Genomic DNA, 23,030 nt, shown 5'->3' on the forward strand with positions numbered 1-23,030 from the left:
GGAAGTGAACAATAAAATTCAGTAAATACTCTTATGAAATTAATATTTCCCGATTCGAATCAGACGGTTTCATCTAGCCATAAAAATCAATAAATATTGATTTTCTGGTGTAACAATAATGTTGAAATTGAATCATGATTATCAGGGCGATTTAATGTTAACTGATAGTGAAAGATATAAAAATCGACTATAGATTATATTGTATCAAATTATGTGAGTAAAAGACTAAGTTATAAACATCATTAATCCTAGATAGAGTTAAGCTACACTCAATTTAGAATAACAGGAGTGGAGAATAAATGTTAGCAACATTTATATAATAACTAGTATTTAGAATTATCTTCCCTTTTTTTTTCACTCTGCTCTATTCAGCGAGGAATAATATTTTGGGTATCGATTCCAGATACGATAAATGACAAATTGACTATGATCACAAGCAATATGCAACTTGAAGAAGTTAAGCGTGAAATTATTATCAGCAGGTGAGATGGTAGTATCTGTTCTTTGTACCAACTATTTCAAAAGTGAGTGAGAAGCAAACAAGGCGCGGGGAAGGGCGGCGTGGGAGTTGTTTACTAGCAGGGGAAAGCAATACTTGTTTTGTGTGTTCGTGTACTTGAGAACAATCGATTACTTATTCGAATTCGACGGTCGTATCGGTTACATTATCGACTGCGCAACATTGCGGAAGCTCCAAGCAATGCAACAATTTTAGCTTGAATCCAGACAATCAATACTACTAGAAATTAATCACGGCCTCCCAAAGACGACTGGAAATATTCAGTCAGTAGCAGATTCTGTAAGCCGATAGCTTCGAGTCAGAAAGCGTGAGTCTCAACTGGTATTATAAAGAGCGACAATTCACCATATAATGCGATCTGATTTATACTTAAACGCCTATAAAATTCAGATTGTGCAAGCTCTACATGAAAATGATTACGTTATAAGATTGAATTTTTTTATTGCAATGTTAGAGAAATTTTACAATTCACATTTATTACGTAAATCGCCAAAATTGTCGTTTTGGGGGAAAAAGAATCCACAGACCTTACATAAACGCCCGTTGCATAGCCCAAAAGTCACCGTGTGGGTGACGAACCACATTATTGGGCTCTACTTTTATGATTATAACAGAGGACCTGCATGCCTCAATTGCAACAATGTGAGCATTATAACTGGCTGGCATGGTTCCAACAGGAAGGGGCCACACCGCACACCACCAATAACTTTTTAGCTGCATTGCACGTGTTGTTCACAGTAAAGTTTATTTCACGAAGAGGTGATATTGAATGGCCACCTCAGAGCCCTGACTAGACCCCAACTGATTTTTTCTTCTAGGGTTATCTTAAGAGCATGATCTACGAGAATAATCTACCAAATTTGATAGATTTAAGAGACAATATTGAAGAAAAGATCAGGAGTATTCCTCGGTCACTTCTTCAAAAAGTTTCTGAAAATGTATTCAAACGGTTTGAGGAGTGCAGTCAACGTGATGGTTGTCATTTAAACAAGTTTAAAAAGTAAAATTTTGTTTCTTATCTTTTAATTCATACCAATATATATATATATATATATATATATATATATATATATATATATATATATATATATATATATATATATATTTTGTATATAATAATGTGCGCAGAAATAGATGGGACATCGGGAAAATTTCTGATGTATTGAAGTAAACATATCTGTCAGTGCTATTGCAAAACAAAAATTGAAGGCCTCACACAATATATCTTGTTTACTTTTGGTAGGTATTTCTTAATAATAATGATAGTCCTAACGAGCAATAGTCATTTGTTATTTTCTGCATTACTTGTTCAAATTAATGTCTTTCAATGTTATTAAATGAAGTCAACAAATTCCACCGGATATTTTGAAATTCAGATGAAAAACTGTAATACGAACGACTTTTTCTTGCGACATGTCCCTTAAAGTATATTTGAACGTAGCTATTAATTTAAACGACTGACTCGGTTAAGCAATGTGATTGTACAATTGCATTCATTATACAAGCTAGGTTCGAACTTATTCTATCTACATTCACGTTAATTTTAGTCCGTTTCCATCCAATTAGTTGAATGTTCTGAGAGAATAAGTAACTGTAATTTGTGTAACATTGAGGTATACTTTTAGTACTTATTAATCCAGGAATTCAATAAAAGAGAAAGATTAAAGTATTTTATATTATATAGAAATCAAATATTGAAGAAAAATTTATATATTATTTTCTATCGATATGTTTCTGTTTCATAGCTACAACTTGGACTTATTCCTGATATGCTGAAGTTCAGCTCTCGCACTATGTCTTCTATAATCTTTCTGGTTTTCCTTTGGTCGGTTAAAATTCTTGCACAATTTTGGCCGAGCCATTCTTTCAGCATAACCAGTCCCATACACTGTTATTTCAGCTTCTATGGCTTAATTAGGGTTAAATATTGTTGTTTTTTAATTTATGATATACGTTTCTATTAATATTTTTGATATGAAAAATAATATAACATTATTGGGATCTAATTAAAAATTACAAGCACAAAGCACTTAGCATACCATATATACGTCAAAGTCACTAAACTCTATTAAAAAATATTTTGAACTTACTTAGCGCTAACAACTCAATCCAAATCGCTAATAACCAGTATACGGTTGATGCGAATTTTGTAAAAAAAAAATCTCCACGTAGGTAAATTCTACGTAAAAATAAAATCTAAAATTGCTTTTAAAAAAAAATCTATTCAATAATAGAAATCGAAGCTAAAACCCATTGTGAACAAAATAGATGGCGTGAATCTAAACGTTACTTTGAAAAATATTTCCTTATATAAATATATGTTGTGGAAGCTTTGTGCAAGTTCCCGTGACATTTTTCTTTTACAGCGTCACGGTTGTACCTTTGACCCATTGACAACATATTTCACTCCACAAATTTGTTGTTCTTGTGGTGATACTTTCATCCCAGCTTTTCGATTGAGATATTTTGTATTCGCTTTCTCAGCTCTTGTTTCTCCTGTATATTTCATTACATGTTTCACGCAAGTTTTGTTTTGAATTCAAATATCACTATTAACTTTGCATTTGGCTCCTCACTTCTTCTGTTAGATATATTGCTAGTGGTAATGTTGATGCTGAAGAACTTGAAACTCGGAGACAGATTCACTGCCTAATCTTTTAGAAACAATTTGCAAAGCTTTAGTTTCTCAGATTTTGAAAAAAATTCTGTCATCTATTAAGATATATTAAACTAAATCTTCACTATTCGCTCTATATTGTGTAGCATTCTCTGGATACCGTGCATATTTTCAAAATTTTCTTCGAAATTCAATTCCCCTTTTATTATGGACATGTTGTCAATATTCATATATTCAATTATTTTTTTACTTTAGCGGTCGATTCGGCGTCTCTTTTCTAGTTTCAGACCGTCTTTCAGTCTTACTCTGTTAAATGTTCTACAAAATACATAAAACAGGTTTGGTGCTTCTTTCTAAAACCCTGTTGCTTCTCACTTATAATACCACGGTAGTTTTTGAGGTGCGATTTATTCCTCTATTCGACTATTGAAATAGTTATCCTTTTTCGAGAAGGTAGGTATTTTCCTGTCTTCTAAATTTTATCACTATGAAGTGTATCATCCCCATAATTTATCTATTCATTTGGGATACCATAAAGTCCATGATATTTTAGTGTTGTCAATTGTCAAATTGTCTTTAGTGCAATGGAAGTTATAAATCTGGTTTCTTATATTATCCAGTAGATATTTGTGATATTCGTTAACCTGTTTTTTTCTGTTACTTGACATTACGCAATCTCGCATAGGTCATCTTCCAAATCTACAGAATTTCTTCCAGTATTCTTTCTTTATTATATTCCTAGTCACCTTATAATTCTTGTATGTTATTGATATTGATTTTAAAGATAAAATTTCATTGTTCACTAGTTTGTAGAAGCACGGCTTCTGTTGTTTCCACTGTTCTCCAACTGTTCAAAGCTTTGTGATCAACCATTTAGAAATTTGCCTGGGTCTCCTTCACGCTGTTTCCCTATCATTACCTTTCCTAACATCCCTTGATATTGTGTAGTCTAAATTACGAGATTCTATCATCACTAAATTAATTTGGTTCCAGCTATCATTATTACTAGATTTGAGCTACATACTTTAAATTTATTATTTAGTATTTATGTCCACTCATTATTTGAACTCAGACTTGCTTTTATTCTCTCCTTATCTTTCAATCGTTTATTTTTATAACCTATTTTTGTGACAGTTTCTGAAATTGATCAATTATATCTGAATATTGGGATACATTTTGTTTTTGTCATATAATATGAATAAAATAGCTGCTAATTCAGCTGAAATTTTATTAAAAACCATCTATTAATAAATTTTCAAAGGAACCATAATATCAATGATATTGGAATCAATCTCATCGGTGACAGAAAAAAAGCTCCTTAAAAATTTCGATAAATACAAAACATTCACTTCTATAAAAGTTACTCATGCTCTGTCATCCGTATTTATTATGTATTAACATTTTATGATAGACAGACCATTTCTCAGTTCCTTACCAGAAACATTAACTATCATTAGTAGTAACTACGTCTCTAAATTAACTAGCACGTTATTAAATCACTCCTTCCGTAAACTACTTATAGATAAACTGGGTCGATTTTCTGATAAATATCGATATCACGAAGCATAAAATTTACTTCACTACCTAAATATACGCAGGAGTATTCCACTTTCTCGATAAAAATGATCTGTATTCACACAGCACATTTGCAAATTTCCATCGGCGTTCAATCCCTATAACTTATCCAACACAGTATTCTTATTGAAATAAATTTTAATGACAATCAGTATTATTATTAGGAGCCGATGGTAAGCGGGGGTAGCCAAGCTCTTCAAGAGACCCGAACCCTTCTGTCTCAGCTACAGAATAATGGAAAAAGCACTGGAAAAGAAGGTAGATATGAGCAAAACCAATTATTGGGACAAACTACAAAGGCTGAGACAGGCAAAGACTATTTTGGGAAACTATAACCAGAGTAGATCTGCTGAATGTATCAACCTAAGTAATAAAAATCTACGAAAACTCTATTCACATTCTCTGGAAGTGTGAAACACTAAGGAACTCCAAAGCACTACTCCTGAGAGCGTATGAAATAGAAGACGAAGATCTCTGGCAATTAAAGTCATTCCACATTCTAGACTCCCTACGTAAAGGGAGTGGGATTAATAGATCAGCTGTAAACACAGGGCTCTCCAGTATCGCAATAGATCCTTTGGGTCGCAGTGTATAAGAGACCCGAAATCCAAAGACCGAGTTGAACCGACCGAGGACAAGGTTGATAGAAATTAAAGTTGAATTCGTAATATCGTTAAATAATTAAGAGTTAGTTATTATATATTAAGGATTTTACGTAAACAAACAAGGTGTATAATTAAATAGAGCGACGTTATTTAATGTGTAATTAAAAACCCAGTGATCTTAAAATGTTATCCTTCCATGTAACCATACACCACAGAGTGATTCACCACTATCTATAATCTTACGATAATAAAAACAGGACAATTGCAAAATATATGCATTGTAGTTTTCTTCTTAATCCACAGAATAGGTAATCCATATCAGCGACTCTGTTTGTGTTGTGCTCGTAATAACCGCGTGTTTCTCATTTATAAAGCTTTTCTTCTGCATGAAATTATATGAGTAAAACCATATCTTTTTGTTTTCTCAATTTTTCACAACTAGAAAAGATAATCTGCATGTAAGGGATTCTCATTGTTCTCTGTAAAGGTTGATATTGATTCCTTGTCAAGAGAATCATTGGATCTTATCAGGAAGCTTCATGAGGACTCCCACCACCCAGAATATTTTATGTCCGTACCATATTGACAGTTTTATCCCAGGTATATGAGAATGGACACGAAAATAAAGTGATAGACGAACATTTTATTTTTGTCTTGCAACACAATGAAATAATTCATTAATATATATCTTCTAAACATTTTGAATTCAAGTTGAATGCTCAAATCACTTCAACAAATGTAGCTAAAAATATAAATTATTCACAAATATCATCACTTTGTATTGTATTTCTTTAATGAAATAATTACTCTTGAAAATTAATGCACCAATGCGAGTGAGAGAAAGTGTTCAAATTTTGGTATCAAATAAATTATGATCCTTTATTTGTATATACAGAGAAATTGTTATAATTGAACTGATGAGGAAATAATTAAAACTACTTAAAGTGATCGTTAATTTATATATAGTTCACCGTTTCATTATAAAATGCTGTATCACTTTTTCTTATTTCAGTATAACTATTTCATACACAGGATGACCAAAAACTGCTACAAAACGGATACTATACTATCAATATGCCCCAGTATGATAAATAGAGTTTATCACAAATCACTCTTATATTCTTTGTTTGAAGTATCATCTTACAAACTTATAAATTTTGAGCTCATTCCTCCGAAGTATTTTCTTTCCATATTTCTCCTAGTGAACATATGAGTATTTTTAATCAAGAAAAAAGAAATTTTTGTGTGTGAAGAGTGTAATTTGAGAAGTATTTTGGTGATATGCCAAGTTCAAATGTGCAAGGACGATAGTCAATATCCAAATCAATATCAGAAAACAAATAAAAAGTTTGGAAAATAATGGTGGAAAACAAGAAACTGAAATTGAGGAAGATAAGAAACATCATCTAGTATTTAGACCATTTTAAGGCGTAAAAAGTTTCTTTCTAAATTAGTGAAAGAAAACCAACAATGAATTAATAATTCAGAGCGTGGCTTAAGGCTGTGTAGAAAAAAATACAGACATGTCGACATGTTACCACAGTAAAATCTGAATGCACCACTATGAAAATCATATGAGAGAATTGGGGCTAGCAGCTAAAGAGATTTTGGATTTTGAATTATGGGATATATCCGAAATATTGTTCGTCGATTATGTGTTAGTAACTATCACTAATCATTATTGATACAATCAAAGTAGGAAATCTCAACGAAACGGTATAATAAACAGAAGAGAAAAAGACAATGCACCATGTCAAATCTCGTTATTAACGATTTTCAGATTTAATAAAATCATATTAGAATTTCTTCCATGGCTAGGACCACAAAAGCATCATCCAATTAACACAGGTGTTTCTCAAGGTACTCAGCCGATTTACCCACAAACAATACACGTAGTGCAATAGATGTCGATGACTACTTTAGTAGATTCACACCGAGATCCTCAAATTGCATCACAAATCTTTCAAATATATCCCGAAAGGCTACAGAAATGTTTGTAAATATCTTGAAAGAAGTTAACGATTCTAAACCATTCCAAGTGGGCTTCACTAACGGACGATGAAACTGCCCCTCTGTCACAATAAACATGTATGCAATTCCAATGAATGTGGAAGTCAAATACTTAAGAATTGAGATGTATAAGAAACAACTGTTCATGAAAAGTGAACAGCCTGGGATTAAATTAGAAAAACTATATTGGATAATCACAACTGTCTCTCGAGTATAAGCTGTTGGTATATAAGATAATATTTAAACCTATTTGGATATATGGGATACAGCTATGGAGCTCAGCGTCTTCATACATATACTATCGAATGATTTCAAAAGTTCTGAGTATGATAACAAATACTTCTTAACACATGACCAAGGACATCGTTGCAATTTTTCTTGGTTAGAGAAGAACTGACAAGACTGACAAGAAGTGACATGAAGAGTGCAATAAAACATTTTAGTCTCACTCCAATCAACTGGCCAGTTAATGAACCTATTATTAGATTCAAAAGATGTATTCTATAGGAATCACAAATTTTGACATATGTTTACTATTAGATTGTAGCATAATTCATTTTAAATTAACTAGGAGTGTTGATAATGTTATCTTTTATCTTTTTTTAATCTATCTGTCATATATGTTTCATGATGATGGCTCTCAAGTAGCTGCATAAACTGGATAAATATAGAGGGAAAACAGGGCACTCTCCTAAATTATTCTTTGTACTCATCTACCACTCAGCTATTGTTCTAAAATTTACCTACCTCTAACAATATCTTTTGTAAATATGTTTCTCATGTTAATGTGTAGTCAAAAAATATAGTCAAAAATAGTGCGCTATTAAACATTGATATATTTTCTTACTGATGTTTATTTTTGAAAGACTCTTAATTTCATTAGTTCTCGTTTTGCTTGTCTATTTTTTTCGTTGAATACTATAGATAACGATTTAACTATCTACATTATGAAATTTTGCAAAGTAGGCTCTTTCTCTAAACTTTCTATCGTTTGCTGAGAGAATTTCTATACGTTTCCGAGCTTGTTTTTCTGTGAAACGATGAATTGGTAGAATTGGTCCTTTCCAATATTTCGTGAATATTCAAACAACGTATTACAAGTTTACTTGATCCTTCCTCTAACCTATCTAAATCAGTCATTGTATCCACTCGTTGACGATATGCTTCTTTCCATTAATATTTTGGTAGCTTTCTTGTTATAATTGTTTTTAGCATAACTTAACAATTTTTTAAATTTACTATCTTCTGTATCATATATATTTGATAAATAATTGTTTTGATTATCATATGGGTGTAGTATGAAGTTTGTTAAAACTACTGAAAATTTTTGTATTATATTCTGTTCCAAGATTTTCTATATAAACAGTACACAATATCTAAGTATTTTATCATTCGATGGTATGTACGCTTTTATCAGAAATATAATTATTGCAGTAAATATAAATAAATTCGAAAACATGGTATGTGGTTCAAAGGAGAAAAAATCTACTTTCATGATTAATACCGTGCCAACATCTCATCAGAAGAACGTGATGTTTATCGACCTTTTAGTCAACATCATCATCTGTAACTTCAAGCAGAAAATTATAATTTTCTGACTGGTTTGAATCTTGATGGATCTGCGTAGAACGGTCTAATACCCCTCGTTCGGAAGCTCTAATCCAACCTAAAATCGACACCAGCCAACGCTGCTGTTTGAATTGTGTAGTTGAAAATGTGCTCACAGTCGCTTGTATATAAAAAAATTGGTGGTCTTTAGTTCAGAGTAGATCTTCCAAAGGGAAGAGTATGGACCCATCTAAAGAGATCGAAACTGGGGATACGTTTTCTTTTCAGTTCTGCAAGAATACCTTTGGCATTTCTAATCGTATATACTACCCCTTCCACGTTGATTATTTTCTCTACAGTATTATTCGATTTAGTAAGTGGTTCTACTGGTCTCTTATCTCTTTTTGTGAAGATAAGATTTTCGCTATTTGATGACCAGCATTATATAATTTATTACAGATTATATTCTTATATTCATTTAATAAGTAGCTATTTTATACATCAAAGATGTCAGTTAAAAATAATAATTAAAGATAATAATAAAGACGAAAGCTATGCCGAATCACCAAATAAACAAAAATATTTGAAGCATTACTGATAGTATTAATCCTACTGATGACGCAAATTATTTACTTCATGTATAACGATATTATGCAAGCTATAAAATGGAGTGTGCTATTGAATAAATATACCAATTGTAGCTCTGACAAAGTATCATTGAATTTGTTACAAATGAAAAATAGTTATTACTTATTAGAAGAAATGGAGGCAAACAATTTGTGCAACCATTTGTTGTAACAAACAGTACACCACGATCTTTGTTTTATTGCAAGAAAGCATGAAAATTATTCTGCAATCACTACAAAACAATAATGTCATTAATGTATTACATTTTTCTTTTATATCTTTACATTCATATCGATAATTGGTTTTCGTAAACTCTGTTTGTTTTGTGTTCGAACCTAAGAATTGTTTTCGTTACCAGCGAATCACGCACGAGTTATTACAATAAAATTTTTAATTGTGATAATGATCTAGAGACTTTTTTCATCCAATTAATTATTCTGACAGTTTTTCGAAATAATTTCATTTGTCAAGAAAAATTAGAAATATGTATTCAAGACAATTATTTGTTGCAATAATTAAAAATATTTATATCGTGAAATAATAATTATATTTCATTGGAAGGAATCGCTTTTTGAATGATACACAAGATTCTATATTGGAAAATAGTCATCACTTCCTCTACTGTCTTGAAAAAAATATTTCTTAGAGGAATCAGCTTAGCTATGTAAGTTAATTACTTAAATTTAGTGTATACGTACCTGATGTTGCCGGGACAATTTCACATGCTTTATAAAAAGGTGACGCAATGTATTTTGAGATATAAAAATAATTTCATTTATGTTGAATATAATCATCTCCGATATTAACGGACTTTTGTCACCGAAGCTTCTACAACTTAAAAGCTTAAAGCCATCATCATTTGGAAAACATTCAAAAGTTGATGAATTGCTTCATTTATCACATCTTCAGGTCGGGAAATGTCGACAACGTAAATTCTTCTTCAGATTAAAGAAAAATCAAAAATCGCGCATCGTTAATGCAGGTGAAGTTGACGAAGTATTATCGAGACGCAAGTAAAAATTTTGTATAGTTTAAGTATATAAGTATATCAGTTTGTTGTAACTGTACGGTGATCTTTAAGCTCAATTACTTTCACCTTAACAAACTTTTGCTTTTTAACCACCGTTGTTATTGGTGAATCGTAGTGAATCCACATACAGCTCTCCTTGCAGGTAGGAATATCCTAAAATGGTGCATATGATTCACCACTTATTTCAAAGAGAACACTATGTACATTTTCATTTCACATTTCAAATTTCTAATGAACACGACCATGTAAAATTGAATTTACTCTTGTGTATCCGACACCAAGGGTTCCTAACATTGTTTGATAGGTCATATCTTGTTTTTATCTCCGATCATGCGTATCCTCAATGGTTCCAACAGTAACCGAAGAACTGGGCCTACCAGTTCTTGGCTCATCACCAAGCGATATGGGTCTTTCTCTAAATTCACCATATCAGCCAAACACAGCCTTTTTCCACTCATGATATTCTAAAGACTTATCCTTTGCTACGCTACCTCACCTGATACTGTTCTTCGATCTCTTGACTATCGAAACGCGCGTAAAACATTGTAATTGTGAGTGCTAGTCTGGTGGTAGCAGACAGTGTGCCCAGTAGGTATGATAGAGGAAAAAATATTTAGAAAATCCAAACCATCAAATTCAGACAAGTCGATCTCAAAAATGTATACATCTTATTGTATGTGATTTGGAGAGAAAACAATACAAAACTTATCCGTCATAAGTTTGAAATATCTTCATTTAGAAAAGCAGGATAGCAATATAGCAATGTGGTATTAGCTACAATTATTACCAAAATGCTGGTCTTTGGTCTTATAATAATCTTGAGTACACACACCCAACCATAACTTACTAAGTACAATATTCTTAATTACATTTCAATGATTACTGGACTGTCCTCTTATTTCTTATCTCTTTCACTTTATCCTGATATTGTTTATTTCTTCCAAGCGATATGTGATACGAAATTTCATACTGGTTTGTGTCACAAATAGTACAATAGAATTGGTCAGAAATTAATCTTTAACATGAATGGTTATGTACTTATATCCAGCATTTCTGAACGTGTAGGTGGACATCAAAATGTCGTTTAGAATAATAATAAGAATCAATCAAAATATCACCACATACATAAATAATAAAGTACATAATAAGAAGCATTGAATCTCAGGAATAATGAACTGTTTAAATCTGGCTTAGTTCGTTATGTTCTCCAAATCACAATCAACAATCAAAATGGATAGTTGTTCTAAGAAAGCACTAATAGTTTTATAATGAAGGTTTCGATTCCAAAGAAATTTTCTAATCGATTTTCTGAAAAGTTTTGTAGAGAACAAAGTTATAAATAAAGTGTAGACGATTTAAAATGTGAATTCTGACTACCTTCACAACCCTTAAAGTTCCGTAGAAAAGTAGAATGTACAATGTGAATCTTGCTACAGATACAGTTTATCATTTATACCTTTTTTTTCAACATTAAAAGCAAGTAAAGTTCCGTAAAGCTAAAACGATAATAATATATTTATATTTTTGTTTCAGAACGCACTAGATAACTATACTTTCCTGCCGTTCAGCGTCTTCCTAGCCATTTTCTGGATATTTACTTATAAGAAAGTACCAGAAACAAAAAACAAAACGTTTGAAGAAATAGCAGCTTTGTTTAGAGAAGGAAATGGAAGGTGAGGAAACGTGTAATACAAGTACTCATACATAGTCAATTATTAATATATGCTTAACATAATATAAGACAATCTACATACTCTAGTTGTGAGTCAGTGATTAAACTATTTTCATTTTCAAAAATTTTTATTCCTGGAATAACAGATACCAAAAATAGAATTTTATATATATCGAACACAACTTGACTTATTATTATTCTGCTAAATAATCAGAATAACAAAGCCACTACTAAAGTATTCTAATTTCGTATCTGATAATTGAGATGGAAATTCAATTAACGTAATGAAATTATGGGTGTAATTTGCCTTTAATAGATTTTTATCGCAAAAAAAATAAAGATGTCGTAGAACTCGTTTCAAAAATGCAATGCAAGTCCCAGGTTTCAATGATGGCAGCCTTTATTTCTGCTTTATACTAAAACGTCTACCTACTATTAGTATAAACACCCTGACTAAGAATGCCTCACACAATGCCATTCCATGACAAATGCATCTAAAATCCATTCAAGAATTTGCAAAATAAATGATGGCAATATCTTGTTAGAAAATCCAGCTTGAGCCATCAATTCCTTCTGCAAAATGACAAAAAACTAAGAAATCCAATTAGAAGAAAATAGAAATTAACCCCTTTACAGCAAAGTTACTTTGCTTGTATAAAAATAATGCTATTCTTCGACCTTATCTTCTTTCAATTGTGCAAATTTGAACTAACGTTTTGCGAGACAGATAAAGAATAATCGTTTGTCTCTGCCATTTTTTTTCAATTTGGAAATAGAAGGAAGTCCAATCAGCTGAATATAGTGGATTAAGCATAAATCGTATGGCAGTTCACCTGTTTTCTATGAAAAATATTGTTTAATTGAGAATACTAAGAAATTAGTATACTTGTTAGTTTGATGACAAATCAAAAACATGGCAATAACTAATCACCATCGCTAGAGTATTATCAACGTTATTATCTGAAAAGTTATTCTTCAGTCTGAGTGTCGTATAACTACTATAAAAACAGAAATATATGGGGTTTTTAATTTCCTGATTAATAAAGATATAAAAAAAATTCCAGAATGATCCCTCAAAATAAAATATATTGGTCGGACACACGCATACTTTTTTTTTGTTCTGATCTATAATATATAACAATAAATCAACAAATTGCAATAATAACAACAAGTCATTGCTTCAAATTCAATAAAATTATTCCTTCACCATATATCAGGGGACACATTCATGTGAGAGTCTCCAAAAGCTTAGGTGATGAAAATAAGGAATTTAATATATTGCTATTCCATTACTACAATCAAATTTCACTACAAAATTGAGTCACACAATCCTGAAAATGTGTTGAGAAAGTATTACGTATACGTAAGTTTTTCGAGATTAAATAAAGTAGGGATAAATAAACAGTTGAGGCCAAATAACTTCGAGTATCTCTTCTTTAACATAGCTATGAAAATTATCCATCAATCTAGCGACTTGCCACAAAAACATCTGCTCGAAGATAAACAGACAGAAATACGAACAAAATTCTCTCATTATATGCTGAAGAAATCCTCAATTTTATAATATGGACAAATTAATTATTGTTTTGCCACAATAGGAGTATTGAATGGAAAAAATAGATTTTTGTAGACGAAAGATGCGAAGACAATAAAAAGTCATTCAAATATTAGATCCGGATGAAAGTTTGATGTGACAGTATTTCGACGAAACCATATGGCGAAATAAACATATCGAAATAGAGGCCAAATTGAGACTATACAAGGCCACGGTTAGACCCATAATGACCTACACCGCAGAGACTCGGCCAGAAACGGCGAAAACCAAAAAAATGATGGAAACAGCAGAGATGAAAGTGGTACGCAGGATAGCCGGGAAAAACCCTATTGGACATGGAAAGAAGTAAGACCATCAGAAGATTGTACAAAATAGATGACGTCAACGAATGGGTTCTATCAAGAAAGAAAGAATGGAACGAGCACATAAGTCGTATGGACAACAATAGACTGGTCAAGATAGCGCGCGATAAATCCTCATTGGGCCGAAGGAGTATCTGCCGACCCAGAAAAAGGTGGAGCGACAACCTTGAAGCAGGATAGGATGCAAGGATGTCGAAGATAAAACAGGCGATTACGCCTAACACACGGAAGAAGAAGAAGAAATATTTCCTCAAGAAGTTAAATGAGGAAGAAATAACTTGGCAACGAGGCACTGAATTTTGGAAGTTTGGGAATATTTAAATGATCAGCCTGATTTTTCTGTTGGTTATGAAGCATATATTTCTTAGCTATCAATTAGTTTAGATATAATACCCTCGAACATGTTTTTTTTGGCTGTCCCCGAAAACAAAAAACCCAGTTTACCACTATAAGTGTGTTAAAAAATGGCTCAACTACCAAGGGAAAGATAGGTGCGGGCAAAGTAGAAAACGTAGTCAAGGAAACAAAGAGAACACCTTGTCCAGGCATTTATAAGCCCTGGCGACCCATAGTTTTCGTTAGGAGTGCAGGATTCTGTTCGGGCCAATGGCCCACTTTTTTGCTAAAAGGATATCAGGTAAGTCTCTTACCCTTGTGCCGTTTCAGCACAGGTTACAGCAGCTGCCCAGGAAGGAATTGATTTGATTTCTATATAGTCAAATCAAAAATTATTACACCGTGTCGGTGGAGCTCAAGAATCAATTGGATACTATTTTTATTTGATATTAAGTGATATCTAATGTAAAAATTGTCAGAGTCCACTGATTATTAGAAAAATCAATATTTTGTTTAATTGTATTTTTAATGAAAAACTTTGATGCACAGTAGTTAAGTCAAAGGTCAAAGGCCAACCGTATATAATATATTCAATATCAAGATCTACCAAAAAAAAACATATAAAGCATATCATTTCGAAAAATGAAATTGCATTCTATAAATTGTTGATTAATTCTGGAAAAATTCAATTGATTTCTTTTTTGTAATTGTCACAAAGTTAAAGAGGAGTAATAAGAAAGCTGAACTGGATACTTATTATATGGATATGAAATAATAACAACAATTAGATTTGCTGTTATATTGCAATATATGGAAATAGAATTATGCAGTTTTTTAAAATAACAGAAATATACTGCTTCATCGATATGTTAAAATAAACAAAAATATTATTCCAAAATGTAAAGGAAGATAATGCCTACTTTCAACATATTTCGTTATTTTGTAACTCAATTTTTTGTTCGTAGCGTTGGTTTTCGAGACAGTCGATTGTATGGGTGAGTTTGTCGCATGACTTTCAATTTATATGCATGAAGCACGCTACATTCGATCTCATTTATTCACTTTTTCAGTACATTCTCTCCTACGCGATCCGATACACTTTTCTAGGCACAAAAATAGACCAGATTGCGAACACGTTTTGTGTCAAATAATAAATTTAAAACACAAAGTTTGTCGATATTGAAGTCATTAGTATAAGGTACGTTATATTTTAATTTGTGTAATTAACCAATATTCAGTAACAGAATATAGCATGACAGCATTAACGACAAAACTAATTAAAACATGTGATAACAATTTTGTGGAAATAACTAATTTTAATTTAATTAAAATTGTTCAATTTTTTACATATTGCCCTTCAAGGACATAATTGGTTTGTAAACTGGTCTACGGTAATTCAACAGCCATTACTTTCAAATAATTTTAGGCCAAGCTCTACGGATTTTAAACTGCCTTATTGTGGCAAAAAGAGTAGCTGCACACGATTATATAAGAAATGACTAGCAAACAAATTTTTAGCTTTTTCATTTCTTATTGTTGGTTAATAACAATTTATTTCAAAAAACGCGTGTTATTTTTCACTGATAACTGTAAAACAAATGTAGAAATGATTTTTAGATAATGCAAATATTTCCAAAATGAATTTGAATGTCGTATTCAAATTAGATCCTGGAAAAATTAGAAAAAAGCAGAAATCTTGAAGTTCCTTTGAAAATTCATAGCTTCGTCATTTTGAGATGTAGCGTAAAATTTTTTGAAAAACTATAAATTACGTTTTGTATATGTGTAGAACATAATTCTATGGAGTTATTTAACAATGAAATTTTTATTCCTTTTTTGAGTCTATTAAGAAACTTTTTGAATCAGATGCATGGAAGAATATGAATATCAGGTAAGCGTGTGCCTAGTGTCGAAGTGGGGGATAAAGCAGTGATTTCGAATAAACTAATTGCCACACATCATCACCTTATTAACATGAAAAAATAATTGATTCTTTCACAAAATTCAAATGCTCTAGATCGAATAATGACGGAGCTATAAATTTTCGAAATCAAGCCTAGTTTTTCAATTGGAACATATATTTATATGCATATCAACTCACAATCGCACAAGCCATTGACTGCTAATTTTTTATCAACAAACATTTTTTCATGCTTGGTCTATCTTTGGAACATTACACAAACTCATTTTCTATTATATGGGTTCATAGAGAAACTAAAGCTGTTGATAATCTACCTAATAATTAATCACTATACTGATATACTTCATGAGCGTTGTACGATATTTACTATAATTAAATAATTTTAAGCTCTGATTAGTAAAATTTCGATAGAATAATAATATGACAACAAATTACAAAATTATTAAAAAAATATTTTTTAAAAACTATTCCAATATGGAAAACGACACATTTATATTCATTTTGATATTTACTTTCTGATCCCTTTACTCCCTGATCCAATAATAAATCAAAATCTTCATTTATCAACACATTAGGTCTAGAGTCACACAAGAAAGTTAATATATTGAACAACAATACTAGTACGAATTCGAAAGAGTCACAACTCATTACCAAAATGTATCGTGTAAAATGAGGCTCGTTTAAATACTTTCAGTGGAATCACAAAGATTTGATAATTTAGGGGAATCTACAGTATCGTATGACATAGTTCCTGTTGCATGATCTATGTGGTATGAGAAAGAGAACGTGAAAAAGTATTTGCACGATGGGCACCACGAATGTTAACAAATTAACACAATCTGACTCATTAGCAGTCGTCTCCTAATGCAGTGTAGTTAAGAAAATTACCAGGGAAAGTTGTGCAATCATGAAACATTTCAGCGGCATTAGAGCTCAGGTAGGCCTCAAATTACTTGAGACTTCACTTTATACTTCAGATTAGGCCCCCAGCAATTACCGGTTGCTTCCAAAATTTAAAAAACACTAATGTGCATAGGATGAAAAATCTTTCTGTCGAGACACATTAAAAATACTAAAACGTTGATAGGAAAAATTAATGACCTCAATGGAGATTACTTTGAGAAATAAAACTAATATTTTTGCCAATTCTTAATTACAAGTAGGTCAGTCTGACTGACCACTTCTTTACATTTCATAGGCATTCCAAAGTCTTTATTTGTACAAAGCATATGCTAATATAAGGTTACTGTTTACAGATTTATGACATAAATGAATTTGAAGTTTTGGAAACGAGTTTATCTTTTTTGAGTGTATGTATTATACAGGTTGTTTCAAAAAAGGTGATCTCGTCTTCATAATGGTTTCAAGAAAAAATTATACACATTTTTTCACGACTTTGACACAACTACTTATAACATTGTATTGAAATTTTATACGAATATGTTCTGGAGCTGATACATCCAATGAATGTGGTTTTATGTCTGACTCTAATAGAGAGCGCTAGTTACACTTCTCAGACCAAGTATTATTGAACATAACTTGTACAATATTAGATTAGAAAAATTTCCAATGAACTTAAATATCTTTCAATTTTACACAAAAAAGTTACTCTTGATAAAACTCGATAATGTGTACCGTTTTCGGAATATTTTGATTTGAAAATTATGAAGTAATAATCGATGCTGGTATAAAGTAATGATGAATGTATTAATTAACAAAAAATCACAAGAATAAAATGGCTGAGTCAAAGTTGCTGCCCAAATATTAACTTTAAATGAGTGTTGGTAATGTGATACCCTTTTGATATGTGGATTCTTGTCACACCAGTAATCTGATTTATGGGAATTAATAATACCTTGTCGCGTAAAAGTGGCCCCGTTCATAAAACCAATACACTTGCTCTTTAAGTATCCTCCAAGTACTTGAGGAAGACGTATTTCTGTCTTGCAACATTCCTTGCATTAACTGCTGGATTTTGATCAACTAAATTCAAAATAATATTCTCTTTATTAATGGTTGTTGTTGTTCTTGGCCTACCAAAATTAATTTGTTTAGGTCTTAAATTCCCAGTTTCTCGAAAATATCGTTCAATGGCTCTAAATGTGTTTTTACTTGATAAGTTTCGTCGAGGGAACTTTTCTGCGTAACGCGTAATAGCTGCAATAGAGTTTTCTAAACACTCGCCAAGGGTTAATAATATGTTAGTGTATTCAAAATTTGAATACGTTTAACACTAACTAATTTAACCAATAACAAGGTTTCAGAAATGTAATTATTTATTATTGACTCAACGTGATAACTAACTATTAATGAATGACAGTTTTCTATGGCAAACTCAGAGAAAATGCTATTACCGTGTAAAATTTAAAGTTAAATAATTATGGGTACTCAGCTATAAGGGGCCTTATTATAAAAGAAGCAACAGTTTGAGTCGCAGAACCTAAAAAAACAAGATCCTATATTGATTAGATTGGATTTTTGTGAAACGTTGCAAGAAACGAAAGCTCTCAGTCCCAATTTTTTTAAATGTATTCGTTTTATCGATAGGATCTCATTTACGCGACAATAAATTCTCAATTCACATAATGCTTACTAATTAATAATAATAATAATTAATAACTTTATCATTACTTCATACCAGCATCGGTTATTACTTCATAATTTTCAAATCAAAATATTCCGAAAACGGTACACGGTATCGAGTTTTATCAAGAGTACCTTTTTGGTGTAAAATATAATGATGTTTGAGTTAACTTGAAATTTTGCTTAATAAATCCAATATTGACATGGTTGTGTTCGATACTACTTGGTACGAACCGCCCTCTATGAGACTCAGACATAAAAACAAATTCATTGAATGTATCAGCTTCCAAAACATATACGTATAAATTTAAATACAACGTTGCCAGTAGCGGTAAAATCGTAAAAAAGTATATAATTTTTTTTCTTCGACGCCCTGTAAAGATTGGACAGTAAATTTATGTTTTAGTACACCACATCAAATGATAATTGATTGATTTCTTCCTTGGTGAAATTAAAATCTATATTTTGTTCAGTCATTCAGAAAGCAAATGTATGTGGGATTCAGTAAAACATTCGTTTTACAATACTCTAGCGTCTGTTTGTAGTATTTTCATGTTTCATACTCCATTCGGAATTTTGTCTATAGACTGAACAAGTACCCCTTTCCTAATTCTGAATAAATTGCACTGCTTATTTGGTGCTTTTGTTGATCATAATAATATAATAGTTACGAGGGAATAGTCCGAAATAATTGCAATCTTCATTTAATTAAAATATCTCATTCAAATTTCTTCGTTTCAAATCCCCCATAAAATACTTTCTAATACAATGAATACATTTATGCTACTGGTGTGGTATGCTCAAAACCATTTTCGTACTTATCTGGAGAAACGGCTGGTAACTGCTACCTCGATTTTTCCTTGACCTTTTCAATGTTGTGAAATCGACGTTCTTTTATACTTTTATGCGTGAAAAAGTCACACAGGTTTAAGTTCGGCAAGTAAGGTACTTGGGGTAGGATAACCGTACCATTTTTAAAAGGTTTAATTGACACTCTGGCCCAGGAGAACTTACTTTGAATGTATTACGTCCTTGGCATCAAAAAAGCAAATCAGTATTATTTTAACTTGACGACACATTTTTGAACGGAGTGCTGCTTTGATTCTGGAACATAACCATAATCCCATAACTCATTACCAGTAATGACTTCTAATAGAATTTCAAACTGTTCCTTCACAGAACCTCACAGTAACACTTTCTGTTCCTAGATCTCTCGTTGAAATTCTCTGAAAAGAGCTTCAGAATAACCCACCACTCTTTCAGTTGATCAGTTGTCACTTGGCGGTCCTTTCCAATATTTCCATCATTTAGGATAGTTGATAAGCATTCACAATGAGGTTTATCATTAATCGAATGTCGCCATTTTCATAATGTGCAAACCAATCGAGTTTTTCCTATAACGTCTTCTTTGTAAGATGTTTTCATCATTCAAACAATTTCAGCATTTTTTTACCGCGTATAAAATAAAATTTCACAACGAAGCAAGACCTCTATCGTAAATGCTATAATGTTATTATTGATCATGATCATGATTTCTGCTATGAACTTTCATCGATAAGTTTAGTGGTATTGCAAAATTTTAATATAGTTATATATTTTAGCAGTAAGTACCGTACAACTCTTGTATAATTATATCTAATTTCATAATACTTATATAAAATAGTTAATTAAGTTAATTACATATTAACACATATACCTATCGACATTCATACTTCGTATAACAATCTAATTACCAATTCACGCATGACGTCTTTTCCCTGTTTCAATAATTGCGGGTTTCCCATTAAAGACCCTGCAGCTTTTATTCCAATAAAACATGTCAAATGTAAATTTAAGTTTCCTATTCCTTATAATTAATATTTCTAATGAAATTAATAAAAATGAATTAATTTCCTTATGAGTATATGATACCGCTATCACATTTGTAATAATTTTGTGTAGATACACTGTTACAATAATAATGGTGCGTCAAATTTGTATAAAATGTGGCATATTAATTTTAAAAAACTAATATTAAGTTTTAAAAGTGCAGTGGTCTCTATTATATAATTAAAAAAGAGACTATTTCTGTCAATCAATCGAGTTGGAAAGCAGGGACAAATGTGTCGAAATAAATAATGACTAATCATGTCAAAATCCTGACTTTCCAACTTTATTGAAATTTTTTGTCTTCCGCTGTGTTAATATATTCGATTCTAATTTCTGGTAATCATCAAAAAATTTATTTCGTATAAATATTAAAAAAAATGTTCAATTTGACATCAACTACCAGCATTATTTAACAAATATGATGAAATTCAATTCATGAAAGTGACCAATTATTTATAAGCCATACAACATTGGTTCCAATAATTAAGTTAAGCATGATATTTCTAACTGTAAACCAATCAAACTATTTATTTTATTCTTTAAGTAAAAGATTTATGATAACAATAGAAATTAGAACCGAATATTAAGTCGGATCTCGCTGTAAAACCGCCGGGCCGGGTTCAGCGTACGATGTTTCTCTATAACAGTAGCTCTGCATGAACAAGTTCAGAACAACGGTCTATGAATGAAGGAAATTATATTTCTCAGTTTATTCGTCTAAATATAGTGAAATATATACCAAATATTGAGTTTCAAAATTTGCAAACCTTAATAGATGAAAATTTAGTGTTTGTAGTGAATTCAGCACTGTCGTTACAAATCATAGTTCACCTAAAACTTATTAAAAGACCCGTTTTTGATAAGTGGTTATATAAATATTTCATTGCCTTCCGATTAAGATGACTTCCAAACACAACGAAATCGATTGATATGCAGTGATGTGAAGTACCTAATCCAGCGGTAGGCAACCCGGTGATCGCAAAGATTAATTAAATCGATTTAATAATTTTGAAAAATTATAATTACTTTTGGAGCAATGGTAAATTCATATCCTATAATAAAATTATATTACCTAAGAAGTCACATTTAAAATAATACTTTTGAAAGATGAAGATATACTTCTTACCTCGTTAAATAAAACTGGCGGCTTCGGAACCTATTTTTGAAAAATATACCTTTCAAAGGACAGACAAGAGAAGAAGATTTCTCAAAATGTACGGGGAAGGAAGTAAATTTTCCTTAGTAAAGCTGATAGTAATTACAATCGACGGGACACAAGCAATGAAAGGGAACAAACATGGATTTGTCGCGTTGACAAGTTCATTTAATACCAAAATTTTTCCATCGACTAGTCCACCAGGAAGTAAATTTGATGATTTTGTCACTCACATGAAAGTTGGAAGTGAGAAGGTACTCGAGAGGTATTTGATCTTATTACTTCAAGTTAAGGGATTCATGAATTTAAAGAATGAATACTTGATTACCAAAAATGGTTACTGGTTTTAGGATTTTAAGTTTATTTTATGGAAAAATATGTCATATAAATTTAGAGTCATAAAGTGAAGGTATTCAAAAGTCAATTGGCACTATCAAAATTACATATTTCCATAAATAATCCAGTATTTTATCCAAATTTATAGATTATTTATGATAGTGTTGCTATCATAAATACATCACTTTATGTTGTTGCTACTTAAATTTTGAATTAGACAAATAGAAATAAATATTTATAATTGGTATGGCTTTATCGTTTTCCAGAATATTTTCCATTAACATAAATACACTTTTGTGTGCATTTGAACCAATTGTCGGAGCATTTATTCTATTCCGACTGGGTACCTCCAAAATATATGATTTGAATGCATCAACCGCTTCTTCAGGTGTAGAAAAACGTTGTGCTCGCAATTTATTTTTGATTTGCGGAGATAATAAGGAATTATTGCGTACCAAACAAGGACTGTGGGGCGGATGACCATAAATTCAATGTTTTGTCTGTTGAAGAACGTTTTTGTTTGACTTGGTGTGTGAGAGTTTGCATTGTCGTAGTGAAGAATGATTCGTATCTGCGATTAGTTTCCCTGATTTTATCGAAATGCTAGTGTACTTTGACGGTTCTACGTTGCTCTAATGGAACTGTGGCGACATGTCCAGTCATTCCGAAAAACAGGCGATTTGCTTCAGAGTGCTTCGTGCACGAACA

General features: G+C 31.5%; 1 protein-coding gene across 12 annotated transcripts in view; it reads left to right on the forward strand.

Moving 5' to 3' along the window:
* Positions 1–23,030, forward strand: part of LOC130903759 (glucose transporter type 1) — a 555,907-nt gene that overhangs the window by 509,675 nt on the left and 23,202 nt on the right. For 8 of the 12 annotated variants that reach the window (XM_057816014.1, XM_057816021.1, XM_057816023.1 and 5 more), the window contains 2 exons: positions 12,066–12,205; positions 15,423–15,452. In XM_057816014.1, coding sequence (XP_057671997.1) covers positions 12,066–12,205; positions 15,423–15,452 — 170 coding nt within the window. The remainder of the gene's footprint in view (positions 1–12,065; positions 12,206–15,422; positions 15,453–23,030) is intronic. The other 4 variants (XM_057816024.1, XM_057816026.1, XM_057816018.1 and 1 more) reach the window with 1 other exon arrangement.

Source organism: Diorhabda carinulata, chromosome 2 (assembly GCF_026250575.1).
Source record: "Diorhabda carinulata isolate Delta chromosome 2, icDioCari1.1, whole genome shotgun sequence".
NCBI classification, from domain to species: Eukaryota; Metazoa; Arthropoda; class Insecta; order Coleoptera; family Chrysomelidae; genus Diorhabda; species Diorhabda carinulata.